The 23783-nt window shown below is 49.5% G+C and overlaps 1 protein-coding gene across 1 annotated transcript; it reads right to left on the bottom strand.

Annotated features, from left to right (window-relative positions):
* Window positions 1-741: 741 nt before the first annotated feature.
* LOC146024051 (mitochondrial amidoxime-reducing component 1-like) lies at window positions 742-13686 on the bottom strand. The gene is given in 3 exon segments (XM_083155416.1): window positions 742-1038; window positions 1041-1824; window positions 13514-13686. Coding segments are annotated over 2 exon segments (1023 nt in total). The 5' UTR covers window positions 1810-1824; window positions 13514-13686; the 3' UTR covers window positions 742-784.
* Between the last annotated feature and the right edge of the window lie 10097 nt (window positions 13687-23783).

The following is a 23783-nucleotide window of genomic DNA, read 5'->3' as shown; positions in this document are numbered from 1 at the left end:
GTCTGCCCCAAGGGCACTTCTTTCCTGTTAGCTCTCCTTTTTTCTGCTCTTCTCTTTCTTCCTGTCTCTATCGGGCACTTTTTGCCCCTAGATTTAGGAGGTCTTCCTCCTTCCCCATTAATTTAAAATGGATCATCTCATAATAGCTATACAGTATGTACAACAGTAATGCTCTCCAAGATCAGTTTATAATTGTCAGATTGGATATGATTATTGTAATTGATTTGATCTGCTTAATGAAAAGTTGATTAAAAAAAAAAAAGATTCCTCATCGTCAACATTTTCATTAGCACCAGCACACCAATATCCTCATATTCCTGGTGTACTTCTACAGTGACATCCTCACTCTCAATGTCAGCACGTTGACTGTCGCTGCTCCTCCCAACACTAGCAAAGGGTGTGGAAGGAGCCTCCTCTTCCTGTGGAGTATTGGAAAGGTCGGGACTATACATCGCCACCGTGGACACACTTGAACTCTCCCTTGACTGTTACGACAGACAGGCCAGCACCACTTTATCTATGGCACTGATCAGTGGGGATTTATATAGAATCCAAAACCTGAGAGACTCAAACCGCAGGATGAGGTTTTGCCTTGGTGTGGTATCAGCGTCTGGCGGGAAAACCCAAGCCAGACTCAGACCCCGGCTCGGACTGGGAAGTTTTGGGTGGGCCCAGTTCTCTGAGCACAGGACCCGCTCATCCTAGTTTCTTACAGTAAAGGAGTGCACAACAACCCATGTGTCATGATTTATGAAGACTTTATTGAAATATGTCACAAACACTGCTAACCCCTACGGACCACGTGATACACCGGATCCCCCACTCTCAGTCTCCCGGTTTGCTCCACACCATAATACTGGCCGAACAGGGGAGAGGTCTTGTATAGGTGGCTCAGGGAGGCATCACTCTGCCGGAAGGTTCTCAGCGTATCCAGAGGTTCCTTGCGGCTCAGAACTCCAGTGTTTGGGTCCACAGTGGTCAAGATGCAACGACCACAGGCCATGACCCGCTTCAACCTGGTTGTGCCCACTTCCAGTCATCCCAACCATCCTCGGCAAAGGCCTGGCAGCCGGACACAACGATGCAGGGTCTAAAGTTCCCCAGAGACACTGGTTGCTCCATACGTTGGTTCAGATCTTCTAGGGATGTCTCAGAAAGCAGCATGATGGGGCTGGCATCGGGATAAGCAATTTGGTCTTTTTCCCTGAATGGCTTCTCCACATTTTTGGACTTGCGTGGCTTCATAGCTTCCGACTCGAAATGCACCAAACGGTAAGGCTTGCTGCTTTGGAAATAGGTAGTGAGCCAAAGAGAGGCCTCATCTCCACTGTCCCGACCCTGGATGTCACACCCAAATACCCGGCAGTCGAGAACTTTGTTGCTCTTGGGTAGAGACACTGGTACAACAAGCTTCTCCATCCCTGGTGCCTCCAGACAGAGGGAGTCACCACAACCAGTCACAGAAATGAGGACCATCCGTGGCTCCTGCCTACCCGTTACCATGTGCCCATCCTCGGTCACCACCAGCCAGTGGCGATCTTCCAGTTCTCCATTTCTCAAACCCAGCTCTATACACTCAGCCTCTTGGACGGAGACCCCTCGGCAGGACTTGATGGGGTATATGAGGAGCTGGGACACAGTGCCGACATGCCGGATCTCCAGGCGGTTCCTCCTCCACCACATCCATGAGGCAATGACTCCCAGGCCCGCTGCGCAGAGCAGAGCTAGGCGGTGGCGCGAGAGGTTCTGCACTGCATGTTGCGCGGCTCCAGAGATGCCCAGGAGGGGAGAATGGTGGGAGCTGGACATTTCCGTAAATTACTCCTACAAAACAGCAATGGAGAAATGCAAAGATTAGGTCATTTTACAGCACGACGCAGGAATGCTGACCACTACACCATCCATGCTACCTTGTTTATTTACAAAGCCCATTCAGAAAGCAAATACACAGTGACATCACCATCATATCTCGCCACTTGCTGGATTGACCTTCGACAAAAGGCCATTGGAGATACCCAGCACATTTATCTAGTTCAAAAAAGTTTGGGGATATGTTGGAACATTCTTGGGTCACCTACACATACAATAACGCTGCCACCAAATCCACATCACCAATATTGTTTTGGCAGGCAGAGAAGTCAGTGCTTCGAGGTGAAAGGGTTTCTTACTGCTCTAAAAGGAACAAGGATACAACGCAATTATATATTAATACACAAAATAAATTATCAGCCTCACACCAACAATTTCAAAATAACCTACAGAAACGAATAAAAATTATTATCACAGCAAACTATTATTTGATAACTTAGTAATAGCTAGGCAGTGGCTGCAGTCATGCGGCCCTCCTGGCCCACACGCAATTCTCTCCCTCCTGGCCCACACGCAATTCTCTCCCTCCTGGCCCACACGCAATTCTCTCCCTCCTGGCCCACACGCAATTCTCTCCCTCCTGGCCCACACGCAATTCTCTCCCTCCTGGCCCACACGCAATTCTCTCCCTCCTGGCCCACACGCAATTCTCTCCCTCCTGGCCCACACGCAATTCTCTCCCTCCTGGCCCACACGCAATTCTCTCCCTCCTGGCCCACACGCAATTCTCTCCCTCCTGGCCCACACGCAATTCTCTCCCTCCTGGCCCACACGCAATTCTCTCCCTCCTGGCCCCCCACGCAATTCTCTCCCTCCTGGCCCACACGCAATTCTCTCCCTCCTGGCCCACACGCAATTCTCTCCTTAGATGCAGAGAAAGCTTTCGATCTGGTTACACGGTATCATCTGTTTGAGGCACTGCGGCGGTTCGGAGTGCCGGATGACTTCACACACTTGATTAAGGCTCTATATTATCATATCATCTTCATTATAGAAACGGAATTCATATCTTACACCTGTTTGGCATCACACCAATAGTCCAATGGGCTTACTGGTGCACATATGTCACCGAGGTGAAGGAGCTCAGTATTTCCCCAACCAATCTTGAGTAAGCCCGTTATAATTTAGTCTCAATGAGAAAGAAACTACCTCCCCAACAGCTATCTCTATCCCAGATGATACCTAAACCGAGCTGTCTAAACTGTGATGTTCTTGCATATAATTATTTATATTTTTATGTATATCACTGGACCCTGTGTGACCTCCTCTCCCCCTATGGTTCTGTTTCCCTACTTCTTTTTTGTGTACCCCATGTCTATGAAAATTTTCAATAAAAAAACTTATTGATGTGAAAAAAGGCTCCGTATTATAACACTTCTTCCCAAATATTGCCTAAAAACTCTCTATCCCCCCTCTCTCTATTTTCAGAGGGACAGGGTTGCCCCCTTTCCCCTTTATTATTTTCAGTAGCACTGGAACCGTTGGTGATTAAACTAAGGATGACTCCGGTATTCCATCAGGAAATGAAATGAAGTCTGTTTGCCGACATTACGTTGCTTTTCTTATCCAATCCACACACTTCTATGCAAATAATACATTTCTCTGGAACCTTCACAGGCTTCAAGGTAATCTATGATACATCACAACTACTACTTTTAAATACCACCCCCCCCCCCCTATTTTCCCATTATTTAGATGACCCCAGACTAACTCAGTTAACGATTTCTTAAAAGTCACTAAAATACTTGGGTATTCTAGGGCGCCTACTGAACTATAAAATAACTCACACTGGCACACATCCTAAAATAACGACACAGAAAACAACTGCACAAGTTAAAAGGTCATTTATATTTATGTAAGTGGTATAACCCTATGGTAAAGGGATGGCAAAGAAAGTGCTTGAGACCAGCTCCAGTCAAGGGTGCTAGTCCTGGCGGCGACTGAAATGCCCCTATCCATAACACCCCCTATCCAGGGCCGCCGAGAGGGAGGGGGGGAGGATACATTTTACCTGGGCCCGGGCCTATCAGGGGGGCCCGGGCCAGGGGACACAAAGACACACTTTTTGGGAAAAAAAAAAACGTTTTTTAAGGCAGCGGTTTAGCGGGGGTGCGGGTCAGCAGCGGCAGCCTGTGTCACTCTCACTGTGTGCAGATCTGCAGTCTGCAGACAGTGACAGAGGCCGGCATCCAGCTGCGGAGCGTCTGCAGAGAAACTGTGTCTGCTGCAGAGCACAGCTCTTGAGACGCGAGAGGGGAAGGTCAGAAGGTCAGGTCACGTGCAAGGACGCGCGGCATGTGACAGGGGAAGATGAAGTGCAGGCTGGAGCCAGAGGAGCTCCTGAAACTGGCTGCCTCCGAGTCATGCCCTGTAAGTACATTTTTTTCTGCCCTGCCTCTTAATACTTAATTATTCTCCATATCTATCTATCTCTATAGATCTATCTATCTATGTATCTGTCTATGTATCTCTATAGATCTATCTATCTATCTATGTATCTCTATAGATCTATCTATCTATCTATCTATCTCTATAGATCTATCTATCTATCTATCTATCTATCTATCTATCTATCTATCTCTATAGATCAGGGGTGGGGAACCACCGGCCCGCGGGCCGGATATGGCCCCCGCACCCAGTATGTCCGGCTCGCCCACTTATATTACTTTTTAAACAGCCACCCGCCCGGCTATATTACCAATTAATCAGCCGCCCGCCCGCCTATAAAACTGAAGTATCAGCCGCCCGCCCGCCTATATTACATACCAGCCACCGGGGATGGCTGCTGCTGCTGCCGCCGGGGAGATGTGCAGAAGACGCGCCCGCCAATCACTGCTGGCGCATCACCTCCACAGCCACTGTGATTGGCGGGCGCGTCTTTTGCACATCTCCCCGGCGGCAGCAGCCATCCCTGGCGGCTGGTATGTAATATAGGCGGGCGGGCGGCTGATACATCAGTAATATAGGCGGGCGGCTGATTAATCGGTAATATAGCCGGGGGAGATGTGCAGAAGGCGTGATGCGGGTGGTAGGGAGGGGGACTCGCGAGGTTTGGGATGCGCCCGCCATGCATTGCACTGCATGGGCGGGAGCATCGGAGGTCAGAGTACAGCAGCCGCAGCAGCAGCAGCCATCACGCTGTGGTGCCGCAGCTAAATCAGTGTAAACTTGTAAAGGTAAATGCTGCTTCTCTCACCCTCCCTTCCCCAGTGACTGACAGATCCAGGGGTTGTCATTTACCCCTGGATTCACCCCCAAACAGGTTAATGTGATTATGTCTGATTATCATAATCAGACATAATCACATTAACCTGTTTGGGGGTGACACCCCCCCTTCCTCCACACTGTCACTTTTTATGGTGTGTCTGCCCACATGTATATGTCGCTGCCCGTGTGTATAATGCCCACATGTTTATGCCGCTGCCCTGTGTATAATGCCCACATGTATATGCCGCTGCCAGTGTGTATAATGCCCACATGTATATGCCGCTGCCCTGTGTATAATGCCCACATGTATATGCCGCTGCCCTGTGTATAATGCCCACATGTATATGCTGCTGCCCTGTGTATAATGCCCACATGTATATGCCGCTGCCCTGTGTATAATGCCCACATGTATATGCCGCTGCCCGTGTGTATTATGCCCACATGTATATGCCGCTGCCCTGTGTATAATGCCCACATGTATATGCCGCTGCCCTGTGTATAATGCCCACGCGTATATGCCGATAATTGATAATTTTTATATGGCCCTCGAAGGGTTTTCAAATTTTCCAAATGGCCCTCGGTAGAAAAAAGGTTCCCCACCCCTCCTATAGATCTATCTATCAATCTCTATAGATCTATCTATCTATCTATCTATCTATCTATATATATAAATATATAGCTTTTTTTTTTTTTACATTCATGAAAATCATTTATTAACAATATAAAAGGTGACTTTCTCCATAGCAACCAAACAGATTCCATCATTTTTCAAGCACACTTTAGAAAACCATATTGAATGTCTCTGCTGTGGTCATCATCACTTTTTCTGCAGTTGCCTATAGAGCGGTCTCTATAAATGTGCCACATAGTGGTGGAGTCAGTGATGTCTAACTAGCTTTCTTCAGATGTGAGTTTAGGAGCCCATACACGCTCCATTTTTCCTGTCTCTTTTGTACTTTTAAAGTACACATCGCATCACATGCCTGGTGCATGCATTGTGCATGCAATGCGATGTAAACCAAGTACAAAAAGTATGTGCAGCACATACTTTTTGTACTGTACTTTTGTACTGTACTATGTGATGCGCGGGAGTGCGCATCGCATAGTACTAAAAGGACGGCAGAAGAACGGAGCGTCTATGGGCTCCTTAACTCTGAACGGTCTTCTCCAAAGCATAAATATACACTCTAAAAGACATTCACTTTCCCATGTAAATACCCCCACTGTAGTCACCGCTGGGCACCCGGATCCATCTTCCCAAAAGTGCTCGGCACCCTACTTCCCCTATCGCGCACAGTAGGAAGTCAGGGCACACTCACGTGCATTCCACTGCTCCCCCTTTCACTGGCTGGTAGTACCCAGCTCATGACAGGCGGATCCACGGCACCCAGCTGTAACAGATGAGGCGATTTTAATTTAGACCCCAGTGAATGAGTGCCGTGGATCTGCCTTTATGATGTAGCTGGATACTGCCGGGCAGTTGAAAGTGGAGCAGGATAAGTGGAACGCACGTGAGTGTGCCCTGACTTCCTACCGGAAGTACGTTGCAAAGCACTTCCGGTAGGACGGACCCGGGCGCCCGGCGGGGATGGAGAGATGGGTCTACAGTGGGGGTATTTATATGGGTAAGTGAATGGCTTTTTGTGTGTATATTTATGCTGCCATGCTCCTGGGAGTGGGTTCTTCTCATGTGCTAAACACACCCTTAACATGCCGTGTCACCCCCATGGGGGCCCCTGGAAGTTGATGTACCGGGGCCCAGGATTTCTCTTGGCAGCCCTGCCCCTATCGCATGGTACAGCCCACGCTGTGACGGCTCACCGCCCCTTCTATGGCATGGCGAGGACACTTCCAGGAAGTGACCAACATCCCCCCCCCCCCCGCGGAGGCAGGACTCACCAGCCATCCTGGCAAAGGGGCACAATACCGCACAGTGCCCACCTGACCGCTGGTTGAGAGCGCCTTCTCAACGATTTCAATTAAATTTAGGTTAAACCGAATTACGTGACAGTCGCAAAGACCAGGTAGCACAGAAGAGAGAAAGGGAAGTGGGAGGGTTGGGTTCCAGACTCCAAGAGGAAGATAGAGTGAGGGCCTCATAGGCTCGAGGGAATTTAAGAGATTGTGAATTTGTTGTAAAGGTATAGAAGCATCAGTGTAAAGCCTAGGGAAATAACATTTGAGTGGCAGTTAGAACTGCCAATCAGGTAGCAAGGGGCGTCAGCATAGAGAGGGGTATATTAGGGATCAGAACCCACCCTCCCTACCCTTTTCCTCTGTGCTACCTGGCCTATGGCCATCCTCCAAATTTGGACATTTGATTCTATATCTTTAGTTAACAATCGGCGAGAAGGCGCTCTCGACCAGCAGTCAGGTGGGGTGTCAGGTGGTCTCTGTGTGGTATTGCCCCCCCTTTGCCAAGAAGGCGGGCGAGTCCCCATGCACCGGCTGGGGGCGTTGGACACTTCATGGAAGGTCCGCGCCATGCAATAGAAGGGGGCGGTATGTCTGTCACAGCGCGGGCTGTACCCCACAAGAAGGGGTGTTGATTGGGGCGCTCCGGTCGCTACCATGGCAACACCCGGGACTGGTGCTGGTCTCAAGTGCTTTCTTTGCCATCCCTTATACAAATAGGGGTCATACCACTTCAATAAATAATCATGACCTTTTTAAACTTACGCAGTTGGTGTCCGTGTCGTTATTTTAGATAAGGTGTTTGTGTCAGTTATTTCTAGGCATAAGAGTTAAGTAATGTATAGGCCAACAACATAATTCATTAGCGCCTTAGTAGCATCCCCAGACTTCTCCTAATATACCCCTCTCTAAACTAACGCCCCTTTACCTAATGGGTCAACACACCTGTCACACACCCCATACAGGGCCGTCTTTTCGTATGGGCTTATTGGGCACTTGCCCCAGATGTATAAAGGCCCTATCCTGATAGCTGAGAATCCCCTTTTTCCAGGGATACCAGAATTTTGAAAATCGGCCCTGGGAAACTGGAGATATCCTACTTCAAAGCAGCAGTCCACATCCGACCGGTTAATTGCATTTTCCAGTCATATTTCTCAGGTTTTCTCTGACTTACGGTTTTTCTGAAGGTACAGTATATTCCAAAAGCTGGGAATCTCCCCTTTCTGTGGACACTAGCGGCTTGTCTCTATCATGCCCAGAACCAGAGATATCAGCCTTCCAGCAGCCGGTCCCTGCTCCAGCTCCAAACGTCTGGTGTACAGTTTTATATTTTTGTCAATGGATTGCTCTGGCTCCTGATCTCTGATCCCCAAGTCCCCAGCACCTCCTGAAAGTTGGGACTCTAGGTTTTTATACTATTGACGGCTAAGAAATCTATTTCCAGATAATGGCGATATCTACAGTCAAACAAGCTGCCCTTCCACCGGAAAATGACGAATATTAAGCCCACTCCATTATTCAACCCTCCCCTGCGTATAAAACACCCCCTACCTCCCTGGCAGTCATTTACAAGGGACCCTTCATTCAGCACAGTTCCCCCTTCCACACGTTAATGTTCACCCTCCCACCACCTGTGCAGTAAAGGAGTAATTAGAAGAAGTTACTGCCCCAGGTCCTACATGTTGAGTGGAAGATAGATCACCCCCTGCCACCCTTGGGACATCAAAGCTGCTGCTGATAGCATCCCCCAGCCCTAGGAGGGGAGAATGGGTAAGGGCCCCAGTGCATTGCTTTGCCCAGGGGCCCACACTGCTGTTAAGATGGCCCTGACCCCATAAGCCTCTCCTTGGGTTATCTGCTTTCTTCAATAACTTTATTTAAACAATCACTAAATTCACAGGCTCTTAAATGCACTTGTGCCTATGCAGCCCTCGTTCTATCAAATTCCTCTACAATCGGATTCATTGTACTCTTAATATGAAACCGATCATTGATTCAATTACCAAATCACTGGACAATTGGATCTCGTTGCCACGGTCTTTAATGAGCAAGATAACTGTAATCTAAAGTATTGTGTTATATAGTACAGATGCTTCCACTGACTGTAACTGTAATTAACTCAATATTTGCAAAGTTTATATGGGCGGGGAAAAAAAAACACAGAATACCCCTAGCGAGATTCTACTTACCAAAATCAGAGGGAGGAATCGGAATACCCCCTTACCCTCTTTCACGCAAGGAACTCTGGGTATTATTATAGTTCACTCTTTCTGACAAAATCCTTCTTAGAGGGGCAAAACCATGTGCACTGCAGGTGGGGCAGATGTTACTTGTGCAGAGAGAATTAGATTTGGGTGGGGTTTTACTTCAAAGTGAGATCTATATTGCAGTGTAAAATTAAAGCAGTCAGTATTTACCCTGCACGGAAACAAAATAACTCACCCAAATCTAATTCTCTCTGCACATTTTACATCTGACCCCCTGCAGTGCAGATGGTTTTGTCCAACTAAGAAGGATTTTGTCAGAAAGAGTGAACTAGAATAAGGGCCAATGTGCCATTATGTGAAAGGCACTTTGCACAAACGTTACCAATAGCATAGGAAACTACTGACACACCAGACGCAGTGCTGTCCTCACTCATTACAGAACATTTTGGGTTATAGTTTTAGATATTTATACCTTTCACTTTTATATCTTGTGATAAAGATTTACTGAGACACCCACTGGAATTGAATTGGAAGGGGGATTTTCCCGCACTCACAGAGATTTCTTATATTCTTAAAAAATGTGATACCACATTAAAATATATCCAGGCTACCTCCTTACAGAAGACACAGCCGAAAGGTTTGAATAGGGCATACATATCCCAACAACAAAGAAGTCATTTTGGACTGGATAACCTTGGGCTATGCCCAAAGTGTGGCATACTTGCCTACTTTTGAACACTAGTTTCAGGGAATTTATAGTTGGTAGCAGAATTTTGCACAGCTCCTCATTGAGGGGGCGTGTCATGCTCCATCCAAAGGGCGTGTCTAGATCCATATATGGAGAGATTGTGAAAAGAGAAGAAGAGTGGCACCTAGAAGCGTGGGTGTGTACTGCTACATCTGAGGGGAATCTTTTAAAATGACTCATATGCAAATGTAGATGAGCCCAAAGCAGTAAGTAAGAGATACTGTACTTGGTATAGTGCTGGAGTGAGGGAGTCTCCTGCTGAATGCAGGAGGGAAGGTAACTATGCACCACAGGTGCCACGTACTACCATCATTTGTGGGAGTGCAGAAAGATCAGGATTTTCTGGCATAAATTGATAAACTATCTTAATGGCGTTTTTTCGATTAAACTAGTTTATGACCCTATTCCCTGCTTATTTCTTTATTTTAAAATTGGACTTGGGCTGCCTGAGTAAAAAAGTCATTATCCCAGCACTAACGCTGATATTATTTATTTACAGTGTCTTATATAGCGCAGCATATACCATTAAAGTGTGTTATATAGCGCAGCAGATTCCGTTACAGCGTCTTATATAGCGCAGCAGATTCTGTTACAGCATCTTATATAGCGCAGCAGATTCCGTTACAGTGACTTATATAGCGCAGCAGATTCCGTTACAGCGTCTTATATAGCGCAGCAGATTCCGTTACAGTGTCTTATATAGCGCAGCAGATTCCGTTACAGTGTCTTATATAGCGCAGCAGATTCCGTTACAGCGTCTTATATAGCGCAGCAGATTCCGTTACAGCGTCTTATATAGCGCAGCAGATTCCGTTACAGGGACTTATATAGCGCAGCAAATTCCGTTACAGCGTCTTATATAGCGCAGCAGATTCAGTTACAGTGTCTTATATAGCGCAGCAGATTCAGTTACAGTGTCTTATATAGCGCAGCAGATTCCGTTACAGCGTCTTATATAGCGCAGCAGATTCAGTTACAGTGTCTTATATAGCGCAGCAGATTCCGTTACAGCGTCTTATATAGCGCAGCAGATTCCGTTACAGTGACTTATATAGCGCAGCAGATTCCGTTACAGCGTCTTATATAGCGCAGCAGATTCCGTTACAGTGTCTTATATAGCGCAGCAGATTCAGTTACAGCGTCTTATATAGTGCAGCAGATTCTGTTACAGTGTCTTATATAGCGCAGCAGATTCCGTTACAGCGTATTATATAGCGCAGCAGATTCCGTTACAGCGTCTTATATAGCGCAGCAGATTCAGTTACAGTGTCTTATATAGCGCAGCAGATTCCGTTACAGCGTCTTATATAGCGCAGCAGATTCCGTTACAGCATCTTATATAGCGCAGCAGATTCCGTTACAGTGTCTTATATAGCGCAGCAGATTCCGTTACAGCGTCTTATATAGCGCAGCAGATTCCGTTACAGCGTCTTATATAGCGCAGCAGATTCCGTTACAGCGTCTTAAATAGCGCAGCAGATTCCGTTACAGTGTCTTATATAGCGCAGCAGATTCCGTTACAGCGTCTTATATAGCGCAAGAGATTCCGTTACAGCGTCTTATATAGCGCAGCAGATTCCGTTACAGTGTCTTATATAGCGCAGCAGATTCCGTTACAGTGTCTTATATAGCGCAGTAGATTCCGTTACAGGTTCTTATATAGCGCAGCAGATTCCGTTACAGTGTCTTATATAGCGCAGCAGATTCTGTTACAGTGTCTTATATAGTGCAGCAGATTCCGTTACAGTGTCTTATAGAGCGCAGCAGATTCCGTTACAGTGTCTTATATAGCGCAGCAGATTCCGTTACAGCGTCTTAAATAGCGCAGCAGATTCCGTTACAGCGTCTTATATAGCGCAGCAGATTCCGTTACAGTGTCTTATATAGCGCAGCAGATTCCGTTACAGTGTCTTATATAGCGCAGCAGATTCTGTTACAGTGTCTTATATAGCGCAGCAGATTCCGTTACAGTGTCTTATATAGCGCAGCAGATTCCGTTACAGCGTCTTAAATAGCGCAGCAGATTCCGTTACAGTGTCTTATATAGCGCAGCAGATTCTGTTACAGCGTCTTATATAGCGCAGCAGATTCTGTTACAGTGTCTTATATAGCGCAGCAGATTCTGTTACAGTGTCTTATATAGCGCAGCAGATTCCGTTACAGCGTCTTAAATAGCGCAGCAGATTCCGTTACAGTGTCTTATATAGTGCAGCAGATTCCGTTACAGTGTCTTATATAGCGCAACAGATTCCGTTACAGTGTCTTATATAGCGTAGCAGATTCCGTTACAGTGTCTTATATAGCGCAGCAGATTCCGTTACAGTGTCTTATATAGCGCAGCAGATTCCGTTACAGCGTCTTATATAGCGCAGCAGATTCCGTTACAGTGTCTTATATAGCGCAGCAGATTCCGTTACAGTGTCTTATATAGCGCAGCAGATTCCGTTACAGTGTCTTATATAGCGCAGCAGATTCCGTTACAGCATCTTATATAGCGCAGCAGATTCCGTTACAGGTTCTTATATAGCGCAGCAGATTCCGTTACAGTGTCTTGGAGGTAGGAGGGCCCTGCTGCAAGCTTACAATCTATAGGGACATAGGAGGGAAACACAAGGACAGGCACCAGTAAGAGCATAGCAGTCCCACCAAGTTACAGGTCCAGAAGGGAAGCTATATAATACATAAGTGCCTCAGAGGGTTATGCGTGTGGTACTTCCTGTATGTTCTCTCTCCTTCTGTCCAGAATGTCTAGGAACACAGTCACAAGGTCGACAACAGAAGGTTGACATGCAGCAGGTCGACATAGGCAAGTGTTGACATGTAATAGGTTGACATGGTCAAAAAGGTTGACACAAGCAAAATGTCGACCTGGAAAATGTTTTCAGGGTTTGTTTTTTTATAGTCAATGTCAACATGGCCCCCCAGTTAATGTAGCACATACACTCACCATGCTGCGGGTTTGGTGCCAAGCAGGAAAATGTTAAAATAAATAAAAGGTGTGACACTCATGTCGTCATTTTATGTGTTGACCATTGTTAGTCGATCTATTGCATGTCTACCTAGTGTGTAGACCATTCCACCACGTCCCATGAGAACGTGTGCAGGCAGGACGGCTGCATAATCTGTCAGTGATCAGTAAACACGCCAGGCGAGGCCTCAGACATTACAGTGCGCACAATCAGACGACCAATCAGAGGTCTGCTCTGCGGAGGGTCCCACTGACCCGCGGTCTGAGGGCAGATGCGTTTCTGTTTGCATTGTTCATTTGTCTGAAAGTTTTACAAACATTGGGGCAGATGTATTCAGCTTTAACAAGAAATAAATGCCAGGGTGATAAGGAGAGATAAACGTCCAGCCAATCACCTGCCAACTGCCATGTTACAGGCTGTGATTGAAATAAGTCAGTAAGGAGCTGATTGGCTGGACGTTTATCTCTCCTTATCACCCCTGCATTTATCTCTTGTTAAGGCTTAATACATCTGCCCCAATTTGAGGACAGTGTTGTAGTTCTGGCATGTCAGGATTTCCAGATTTACTGAAACATCAGAGCGTCCAAGAGCTGACTCACCGTAACCAGTTGCACAGACACAGCTGAACTGCTTCCGTGGGTCCAGGAACAGGAGAGAGGGCCGGCCAGTCCCCTCTTCTATTCATAGCTCCCCCTACAGATATGGAAAGTTACTCTGCCGAATACACGGCACACATCTGTGTGAGCTGCATGTGGGTGATGGGACGGGAGTTACTGCGCAGTGGATCAGCTGAGGACATTTAACTCATGTTGTCTACCTGACCCTCCCCTTCAGGGACACAATGCTCTGTTCCTGGGCTTCCCTGGTAATGTATGATTGCCAGCACCTGTGGTGACACCTTTCTTATCAGTTACCTAGCTCCCCACAGGTGCTGGCAATCATACATTACCAGGGAAGTCCAGGAACAGAGCATTGTGTCCTCCTGGAGAGGGGCATGCTGGGTGGTATGGATAATATAGGATTGCCAGCACCTGTGGGGAGCTAGGTAACTGATAAGAAAGGTGTCACCACAGGTGCTGGCAATCATACATTACCAGGGAAGCCCAGGAACAGAGCATTGTGTCCTCCTGGAGAGGGGCATGCTGGGAGGTATGGATAATGTATGATTGCCAGCACCTGTGGGGAGCTAGGTAACTGATAAGAAAGGTGTCACCACAGGTGCTGGCAATCATACATTACCAGGGAAGCCCAGGAACAGAGCATTGTGTCCTCCTGGAGAGGGGCATGCTGGGAGGTATGGATAATGTAGGATTACCAGCACCTGTGGGGAGCTAGGTAACTGATAAGAAAGGTGTCACCACAGGTGCTGGCAATCATACATTACCAGGGAAGCCCAGGAACACAGCATTGTGTCCTCCTGGAGAGGGGCATGCTGGGAGGTATGGATAATGTAGGATTGCCAGCACCTGTGGGGAGCTAGGTAACTGATAAGAAAGGTGTCACCACAGGTGCTGGCAATCATACATTACCAGGGAAGTCCAGGAGCAGAGCATTGTGTCCCTCCTGGAGAGGGGCATGCTGGGAGGTATGGATAATGTATGATTGCCAGCACCTGTGGGGAGATAGGTAACTGATAAGAAAGGTGTCACCACAGGTGCTGGCAATCATACATTACCAGGGAAGCCCAGGAACAGAGCACTGTGTCCTGCCGGAGAGGGGCATGCTGGGAGGTATGGATAATGTAGGATTGCCGACACCTGTGGTGAGCTAGGTAACTGATAAGAAAGGTATCACCACAGGTGCTGGCAACCATACATTACCAGGAAAGCCCAGGAACAGAGCATTGTGTCCTCCTGGAGAGGGGCATGCTGGGAGGTATGGATAATTTAGGATTGCCAGCACCTGTGGGGAGCTGGGTGACTGATCAGAAAGGTGTCACCACAGGTGCTGGCAATCATACATTACCAGGGTAGCCCAGGAACAGAGCATTGTGTCCTCCTGGAGAGGTGCATGCTGGGAGGTATGGATAATGTAGGATTGCCAGCACCTGTGGGGAGCTAGGTAACTGATAAGAAAGGTGTCACCACAGGTGCTGGCAATCATACATTACCAGGGAAGCCCAGGAACAGAGCATTGTGTCCTCCTGGAGAGAGGCATGCTGGGAGATATGGATAATGTATGATTGCCAGCACCTGTGGGGAGCTGGGTAAATGATAAGAAAGGTGTCACCACAGGTGCTGGCAATCATACATTACCAGGGAAGTCCAGGAGCAGAGCATTGTGTCCTCCTGGAGAGGGGCATGCTGAGAGGTATGGATAATGTAAGATTGCCAGCACCTGTGGGGAGCTAGGTAACTGATAAGAAAGGTGTCACCACAGGTGCTGGCAATCCTACATTATCAGGGAAGTCCAGGAACAGAGCATTTTCTCCCTGAAGGAGAGGGTTAGGTAGGCATCACTGCATTTTTGTTCAATGTACCATGTTTTTGATGTATTTTAACTTTTAAGCAACTTTGAGTCCTATGGGAGAAAAGCTCTATATAAATAAAATGATTATTATTAATAATTATTATTATCCCCTTAGTGTACCGAGCAGTGCGGCCGATGTATTAAGCCTGGTGAAGAGATAAAATGGAGATAAAGTAGAAGGTGATAACGCAACAGCCAATCAGCTGTTTTAAAAATGACAGTTAGGAGTTGATTGGTTGGTGCGTTATCTCCTTAAACTTTATCGCAGGGTTGCCGACTTTATTATTCTCCTCTCCGGGAGAAGCCCGGAGAGGAGAGTTTCAGCAGCCGCTCAGGGGGCGGGGCTTAAGAGTGACATCACTAAGCCCATGATGGTAAAACACTGAATTCACGGATCTCAGTGGAGGGGGCGGGGCTAAAATGACGCGATTGTGCCATTTTAGCTCCGCCCCCTCCTCTGAGACCCGAGGATTGCGGCATTTTAATGCCGCGATTCGGGGGACAGCGGGGGTCCCCCCTGAATCCGGGAGGGCTGCCCACCCTTCTGGGGGGCCGGGAGGGGGTCCCGATTTTCGGGAGACTCCCGGAAATTCCGGGAGGGTCGGCAACCCTGCTTTATCGCTTCTGCCCCACTGTCTGAGCAGAACTACCATTATTATCTTGCCTTTTATTAAGTTAACCCCTAAAGGTTCTAAGAAGGAGACTATATCAAACTAGGGAGAAAGGGGGTGTGTGGGGCAATAACGCAGGACTGAGACATCAAACTAGGGAGAAAGGGGAGTGTGGGGCAATAACGCAGGACTGAGACACCAAACTAGGGAGAAAGGGGTGTGTGGGGCAATAACGCAGGACTGAGACAGCAAACTAGGGAGAAAGGGGTGTGTGGGGCAATAACGCAGGACTGAGACAGCAAACTAGGGAGAAAGGGGTGTGTGGGGCAATAACGCAGGACTGAGACACAGAACTAGGGAGAAAGGGGTGTGTGGGGCAATAACGCAGGACTGGGACACCAAACTTGGGAGAAAGGGGTGTGTGGGGCAATAACGCAGGACTGAGACAGCAAACTAGGGAGAAAAGGGTGTGTGGGGCAATAACGCAGGACTGAGATACAGAACTAGGGAGAAAGGGGTGTGTGGGGCAATAACGCAGGACTGAGACACAGAACTAGGGAGAAAGGGGTGTGTGGGGCAATAACGCAGGACTGAGACACCAAACTAGGGAGAAAGGGGTGTGTGGGGCAATAACGCAGGACTGAGACACCAAACTAGGGAGAAAGGGGTGTATGGGGCAATAACGCAGGACTGAGACACCAAACTAGGGAGAAAGGGGTGTGTGGGGCAATAACACAGGACTGAGACACAGAACTAGGGAGAAAGGGGTGTTTGGGGCAATAACGCAGGACTGAGACAGCAAACTAGGGAGAAAGGGGTGTGTGGGGCAATAACGCAGGACTGAGACACCAAACTAGGAAGAAAGGGGGGTGTGGGGCAATAACGCAGGACTGAGACACCAAACTAAGGAGAAAGGGGTGTGTGGGGCAATAACGCAGGACTGAGACACCAAACTAGGGAGAAAGGGGTGTGTGGGGCAATAACGCAGGACTGAGACGCCAAACTATGGAGAAAGGGGGTGTGTGGGGCAATAACGCAGGACTGTGGGGCAATAACGCAGGACTGACACCAAACTAGGGAGAAAGGGGTGTGTGGGGTAATAACGCAGGACTGAGATGCCAAACTAGGGAGGAAGGGGAGTGTGGGGCAATAACGCAGGACTGAGACGCCAAACTAGGGAGAAAGGGGTGTGTGGGGCAATAACGCAGGACTGAGACACCAAACTAGGGAGAAAGGGGTGTGTGGGGCAATAACGCAGGACTGAGACACAGAACTAGGGAGAAAGGGGTGTGTGGGGCAATAATGTAGGAGCCGGACTGGAGGCAAAGCCTGGGGGTAGGCTCCCCTGACAGGGTTTGTAGGGAGCTGACTAGCAGTTAGTCATAGGAGGAGTGCTTAAGGAGAGGGTCATAGGGGGAGGGGCTTAACGGGGTGTTGGAGGGGTTTATAAGCAGGGTTCAGGCAGGAAATAGGGGTCACTGGGAGATTTTCTCAACAGCTAAGCAGCGTGACATCTCCCATGGCTTCCCCAGGCAACGCTGATGCGGAGGTATCCGCTGCGCTTGCTGCCCTCAGGGAGGCAGCTGGCACCAGAGGGACTGAGTGGCTGCAGCAGCAGATGTCAGGTCTGCTGGGGGGACTGGGAGCAGCAACGCAGGAGGCTGCTCCAGTGGGTGCACGGCCTCGGAGGTCCAGGCCTCCGGAGCGCTTTAGCCCATCTGTGTCCCCCAGGGTTCAGCGCCGTTCACGGAGCCCCGTTAGGGACCCTCCAGGCCAGGCTGCGGGCCGGGCACCTTCCGCCCGCAGGACCAGGTCTGGGAGGAATCCAACCAGCAGGTGGAACCCTCCGCGCGGGGGGGATCCCCCCCACGTGCAAGAAGATCCGGCGTTGCGTGGTACTGGACCTGGTGCGGTGGGGCATGCGGGGCATGCTGCTGCCCAGCGCGGGGTGAGTCGTGCCAGGGGGGCAGAAGTACAGGCTGAGGACCGCAGGCCTGGTACACGGAGCGAGAGGCGCACAGCTGGCTCCGCCTCCAACGAGGTCACGCCGGCTGGTGCTGTACCTGAGGGTCGGGATGACAGGAGAAGAGAGATGGCAGCGTCAGCAGATGATGGAGAAATACCTGGTCCTTCCTCATTGGCTGGAGTTCGTCAGGACACTGGACCTGCGGCTGCTGGGTTCACAGCCCCCAGGCAGCCTGGTGAGTCTGTCTCTATGTCTGTTAATGCTTTAGCGCAGAGTCAGGGGGGGGGAGGGTTAGCCCTCCAAGGGGAAATGAGTAGAGGTTTTACTGAATTATTGAGTGGTTTTGCAGATTGGTTGGTGGGTTTGCGGCAGGGGGCGGGGCCGTCCCCGGCGGCAGCATGGGTGCCGCAGAATGCGGGCACACCAGCTAGCATTAGTGTGCCAGTCAGTAATAGTGTGCCGGTTAGCAGTGGGGTGCCGGTTAGCAGTGGGGTGCCGGTGAGCAGCGGGGTGCCGGTGTCCGGCGGTGAGCAAAGTAGCAGTAGTGCAGGGGCAGAAGGGGGCAGTGTTGGGACGCAGGAGGAGAGTGGAAGGCTCAGTGACACTGCAAAAGGGGAGGTGTATGTATGCTTTGAGGGGCCATTGGGGGCCCACCTGAAGCAGGAGGTGAGGGAGAAGATTTGGAAGGGGAATACGTTGATATATTTTCATTGCTCCCTTTAGAGCGTTTTAATCTGGATAGGCCCCGTAAGGAGGAGAAGAAGGAGGAGGAGGAACGGCGGCGGTATCGGCTGATACCGCGGTCATTCACGAACTGGCTCCAAGCATTTGCTATTTTAGCTAGTGTGATTGGGGAGAAGGCACCTGACAATTGTTCAGGCTTGTTTTGTTACATGGATGCGATAGGAGAGGCATACCGTGTGTATGGGGGCTTGGCTTGGCTCAGGTACGATGAGCAGTTTAGGCAGAGGAAGGCTGTTCGCCCTAACATACGTTGGGACCATAAGGATATTGCTTTATGGTTAAAGGTGACGGCTCCCACAAAAAGTGGGCAGCCCTTTCGTGGGGACGGGGGGGGGCCGAGGGAGGCCACAAATGGGACGGCCATGCAGAAGGGACTCTGCTTTGCCTTTAATGACGGGTCATGTCGTTTTGGGGCAAAATGCAAATTTAAACATGAATGTTCCTCGTGTGGAGGGACCCATGGTGCAAATAAATGCTTCAGAGGGAAGTCACGGGACGGTAATTCAAAAGGGGGAGACACCGGTTCGGCTGGAAAGGATGCTGGGCTATCTGCGTAGGTATCCTGACCAGCAGACAGCCGTGTTGTTGGAGGAGGGGTTTAGGGAAGGTTTTAAGATACCTTCCGACGTGCAGGTTTCAGGGGGCTTGAGGAGGAATTTGAAGTCTGCAAGGGAGCATCCAGAGGTGGTGCAGGATAAACTGCGTAAGGAGATGCAGCTGGGTCGTATGGCTGGACCTTTTGGGTCGGCACCATGGCCAGATTTGATAGTCTCTCCATTGGGGGTGGTGCCAAAAAAGGAGGCGAACAAGTTTCGTCTTATACACCATTTATCCTTTCCAAAAGGGGCGTCGGTCAATGATGGCATTGACCCTGACATCTGCTCGGTGGTTTATACATCGTTTGACGCGGCTGTTCAGTGGGTGAAGCGGTTTGGGAAAGGGGCCAGATTGGCAAAGACTGATATTGAATCGGCATTCCGTTTGCTGCCGGTTCACCCAACCAGTTTGCGTTTGTTGGGTTGTTGTTGGGACGGGGAATTTTTTGTTGATCGTTGTTTACCGATGGGTTGTTCTTTGTCATGTGCTTATTTTGAGGCCTTTAGTTCTTTTTTGGAGTGGGTGGTTAAGGATGTCTCTGGGTGTAGTTCAGTTATTCATTACCTAGATGACTTCTTATGTATTGGTCCTGGGGGGACCGGAGTATGTGACTTATTGTTGAGGACTGTTGAAAGGGTGTCGGCAGACTTTGGGGTCCCGCTTGCTCCAGGTAAGACGGAGGGCCCTGCGACTGTGATCAGTTTTTTGGGTATTGTCATTGATACCGAGAATATGGAGTGCCGCTTGCCCGAGGAGAAATTGCTGGGTTTGAAGGCCGAGGTAGGGAGGGCATTGCTGTTGAAGAAGATTAGATTGCGGGAATTGCAATCCTTGCTGGTCAAATTGAATTTTGCGTGTCGCATTATGCCTATGGGCCGCATTTTCAGCAGGAGGCTGGCAGCAGCGACAGCAGGGGTGGTTCTTCCTCATCATTTTGTCAGATTAGGTAGTGAGTTGAAAGGGGACTTGCGGGTGTGGGCAACTTTTTTGGAAGCTTTTAACGGCAGAGCTTTGTGGATGTCAGACACATGCGTCGCTACTGAGCTAGACCTTTTCACAGACGCAGCCGGGAGTGGTGGGTTCGGGGCATATTGCCAGGGACATTGGTGTGTAGGCCGGTGGCCGGAGTCTTGGGTGCAGAGAGGCATGGTTAAAAACTTGGCATTGTTGGAGTTGTTTCCTATCTTGGTAGCAGTAGTTGTTTGGGGGAGCTATTCCGCAATAGGAAGATTTGTTTTCACTGCGATAATTAGAGGTTGTCATGGCTATTAACCAATTGTCGGCATCTTCACCGTCAGTGGTCACTGTTTTGCAGCAGTTAGTATTGGAATGTCTGGCTTTGAATTTGTGGGTTGTGGCTAGGCACGTTCCCGGTGTCTCTAACGGCATTGCGGATGCTTTATCTCGTTCACAGTGGGAGCGTTTTCGGGAGTTGGCACCAGAGGCGGACAGGGAGGGGACCGGGTTCCCGAGTCGGCTCTGGGCTCTGCTGGACGGGTAGTCGATCAGCTCATCAGGGAATCCTTGGCCCCGAATACGTGGTCGGCATACAATCAGGAATGGCGGAGCTGGTTAGAATGGCGTGAGGTAGTAGGTCTGAAGGAGGATGATGACGAGTTGGCTGTCTTGCTATATATAGGCCATTGTAAGGAAATTGGTTGGTCAGTGGCAAAAATCACGCGCTGCATGGTGGGCTTGGCTTTTGGGTTTCGTGCAGGCGGCAGGCCTGACGTCACTAAGAATTTCCTGATTGCGCAGGCTTTACAAGGTTGGAGGAGAGGTCATGTCGTACATGATCAGAGAAGGCCGGTGTCTTTCCAGTTGTTACAGAATATGGGCATGAAGTTAGGGGAGGTCTGTAGTTCCAATTTCGAGGAAAGGTTGTTTGGGGTAGCTTTTTCGCTTGCCTTCTTCGGGGCACTGCGGATTGGGGAGCTCGTGAGTCCAAGCGTGTCCAGGCCGGGAGGTTTGTTAGGAGAGGATGTGGACTTATACTCGGATAGGGTGGAGCTAGTGGTGAGGAGGTCTAAGACGGATCAGTTAGGGAGGGGGAAGAAGGTAGTTCTCTTCTCTGTACCAGGGTCGGATATGTGCCCGGTGGCACGGCTGAGGATATTTAAGGAGGTCAGAGTGGGCAGGGAAAGGGATCCTTTTTATCACGGTTTCAGTTCACAAGTGTGTTTAGAGCAGTCCTGCGGACGTTGGGCCTCAAGGGGGAGGAATACGCGGGTCACTCTTTCCGCATTGGGGCCGCAACTGAGGCTGCTAGAATGGGATTTGGGGATGAGTTGATTAAGCGTATTGGGCGGTGGGAATCGTCTCGCTTTCGGTCTTATGTTCGTTTAGGGGAGGTTGTTGAGGTTGACCGTGTTTTTTCTGTTTTAGGGCAGCCTCCGTGCCTGATTTGGATTTTAGGACATTTTAGGACATTCATATGTCTTTTGGGGAGCTTTACGGGCGGATGTCAGACCGAACGGCCGCCAGCTGGGTTTGGATAGAGAGGAGGCAGTGGTTCGCTGGCTGGGAAAACGCGGTATGGTATGGAGTGGAGTGCTGCAGGAATTTCACCGTTTTGTTCGGCTCGATAGGGTTCCCGACATATTAGTTCTGCATGTGGGCGGGAATGACCTTGGGAGCAGACCATTTAGGGAGTTGATACGGGATATCAAGTTTGATCTCCTACGGTTATGGTCAATGTTTCCGGAATTAATCACGGTTTGGTCAGACATCGTGCCACGCCATTATTGGAGGGATGCGAGGTCGGCTGACAAGCTCAATAAGGCACGGATTAAAGTTAACAGGGCGATTGGGCGTTTTATGGCCAGGAACGGGGCTGTTGTGGTGAGGCACAGGGAACTTGAGTCTGGTGCCGGGGCATTTTGGAGAGGTGACGGTGTGCACCTGAATGCTGTGGGGATAGATGTTTGGTCTTTGGGACTACAAGAGGGAATAGAAACAGCGTTCCGGATGTGGGGGGGGCGCACGGGGTTAAGGGTTTAACCTCGTGCTTTGTGGCGGAGGGGGGTCCTCGAGGTTGGTGGCATTGAGGCTTAATTATGCGGCGGGGAGGGCCCCATGAGGGGGCTGGACTCCCCTGGGTGAGGTTAATTAATGAGCACTGGGTGTGTACAATTGGTGCCCTCGAGCCAATCGCTATCGGCTGGGGGTAAGAGCTCCTGGAAGTGCTTAGAGGTGTGGATATATATTTATTGAGGGCCTCGGGGACCACCTTCCGTGGGAATGTTTTTGGATTATTGTTTAAAATTGTATTGTTCAATAAAGATGGCTGCTGTGGCCAATTTTATCCAACAAGAGAGTTATGTCATTTGTGGGGGGGTAGTTGGGCACAGCGATTAGACAATACCCTGTCATGTAGGAGCCGGACTGGAGGCAAAGCCTGGGGGTAGGCTCCCCTGACAGGGTTTGTAGGGAGCTGACTAGCAGTTAGTCATAGGAGGAGTGCTTAAGGAGAGGGTCATAGGGGGAGGGGCTTAACGGGGTGTTGGAGGGGTTTATAAGCAGGGTTCAGGCAGGAAATAGGGGTCACTGGGAGATTTTCTCAACAGCTCCCACCCACCCTTCCCTATTTTTTATAGTTTAGGTAGATTATTTGCTAGGATGTCTTTTTGTCACAGTGGCCTGTGCGGAGGGGGGTCCTCGAGGTTGGTGGCATTGAGGCTTAATTATGCGGCGGGGAGGGCCCCATGAGGGGGCTGGACTCCCCTGGGTGAGGTTAATTAATGAGCACTGGGTGTGTACAATTGGTGCCCTCGAGCCAATCGCTATCGGCTGGGGGTAAGAGCTCCTGGAAGTGCTTAGAGGTGTGGATATATATTTATTGAGGGCCTCGGGGACCACCTTCCGTGGGAATGTTTTTGGATTATTGTTTAAAATTGTATTGTTCAATAAAGATGGCTGCTGTGGCCAATTTTATCCAACAAGAGAGTTATGTCATTTGTGGGGGGGGGTAGTTGGGCACAGCGATTAGACAATACCCTGTCATGCAGGACTGAGACACAGAACTAGGGAGAAAGGGGTGTGTGGGGCAATAACGCAGGACTGAGACGGCAAACTAGGGAGAAAGGGGTGTGTGGGGCAATAACGCAGGACTGAGACAGCAAACTAGGGAGAAAGGGGTGTGTGGGGCAATAACGCAGGACTGAGACGCCAAACTAGGGAGAAAGGGGTGTGTGGGGCAATAACGCAGCACTGAGACGCCAAACTAGGGAGAAAGGGGTGTGTGGGGCAATAACGCAGGACTGAGACACCAAACTAGGAAGAAAGGGGTGTGTGGGGCAATAATGCAGGACTGAGACACCAAACTATGGAGAAAGGGGTGTGTGGGGCAATAACGCAGGACTGAGACGGCAAACTAGGGAGAAAGGGGTGTGTGGGGCAATAACGCAGGACTGAGACGGCAAACTAGGGAGAAAGGGGTGTGTGGGGCAATAACGCAGGACTGAGACAGCAAACTAGGGAGAA

Source organism: Crinia signifera, chromosome 1 (genome assembly GCF_055691185.1).
Source record: "Crinia signifera chromosome 1, ASM5569118v1, whole genome shotgun sequence".
In the NCBI taxonomy this organism is placed as follows: Eukaryota; Metazoa; Chordata; class Amphibia; order Anura; family Myobatrachidae; genus Crinia; species Crinia signifera.
The sequence above is the reverse complement of the archived record's forward strand: the minus strand, read 5'-3'. Positions and strand labels throughout refer to the sequence as shown.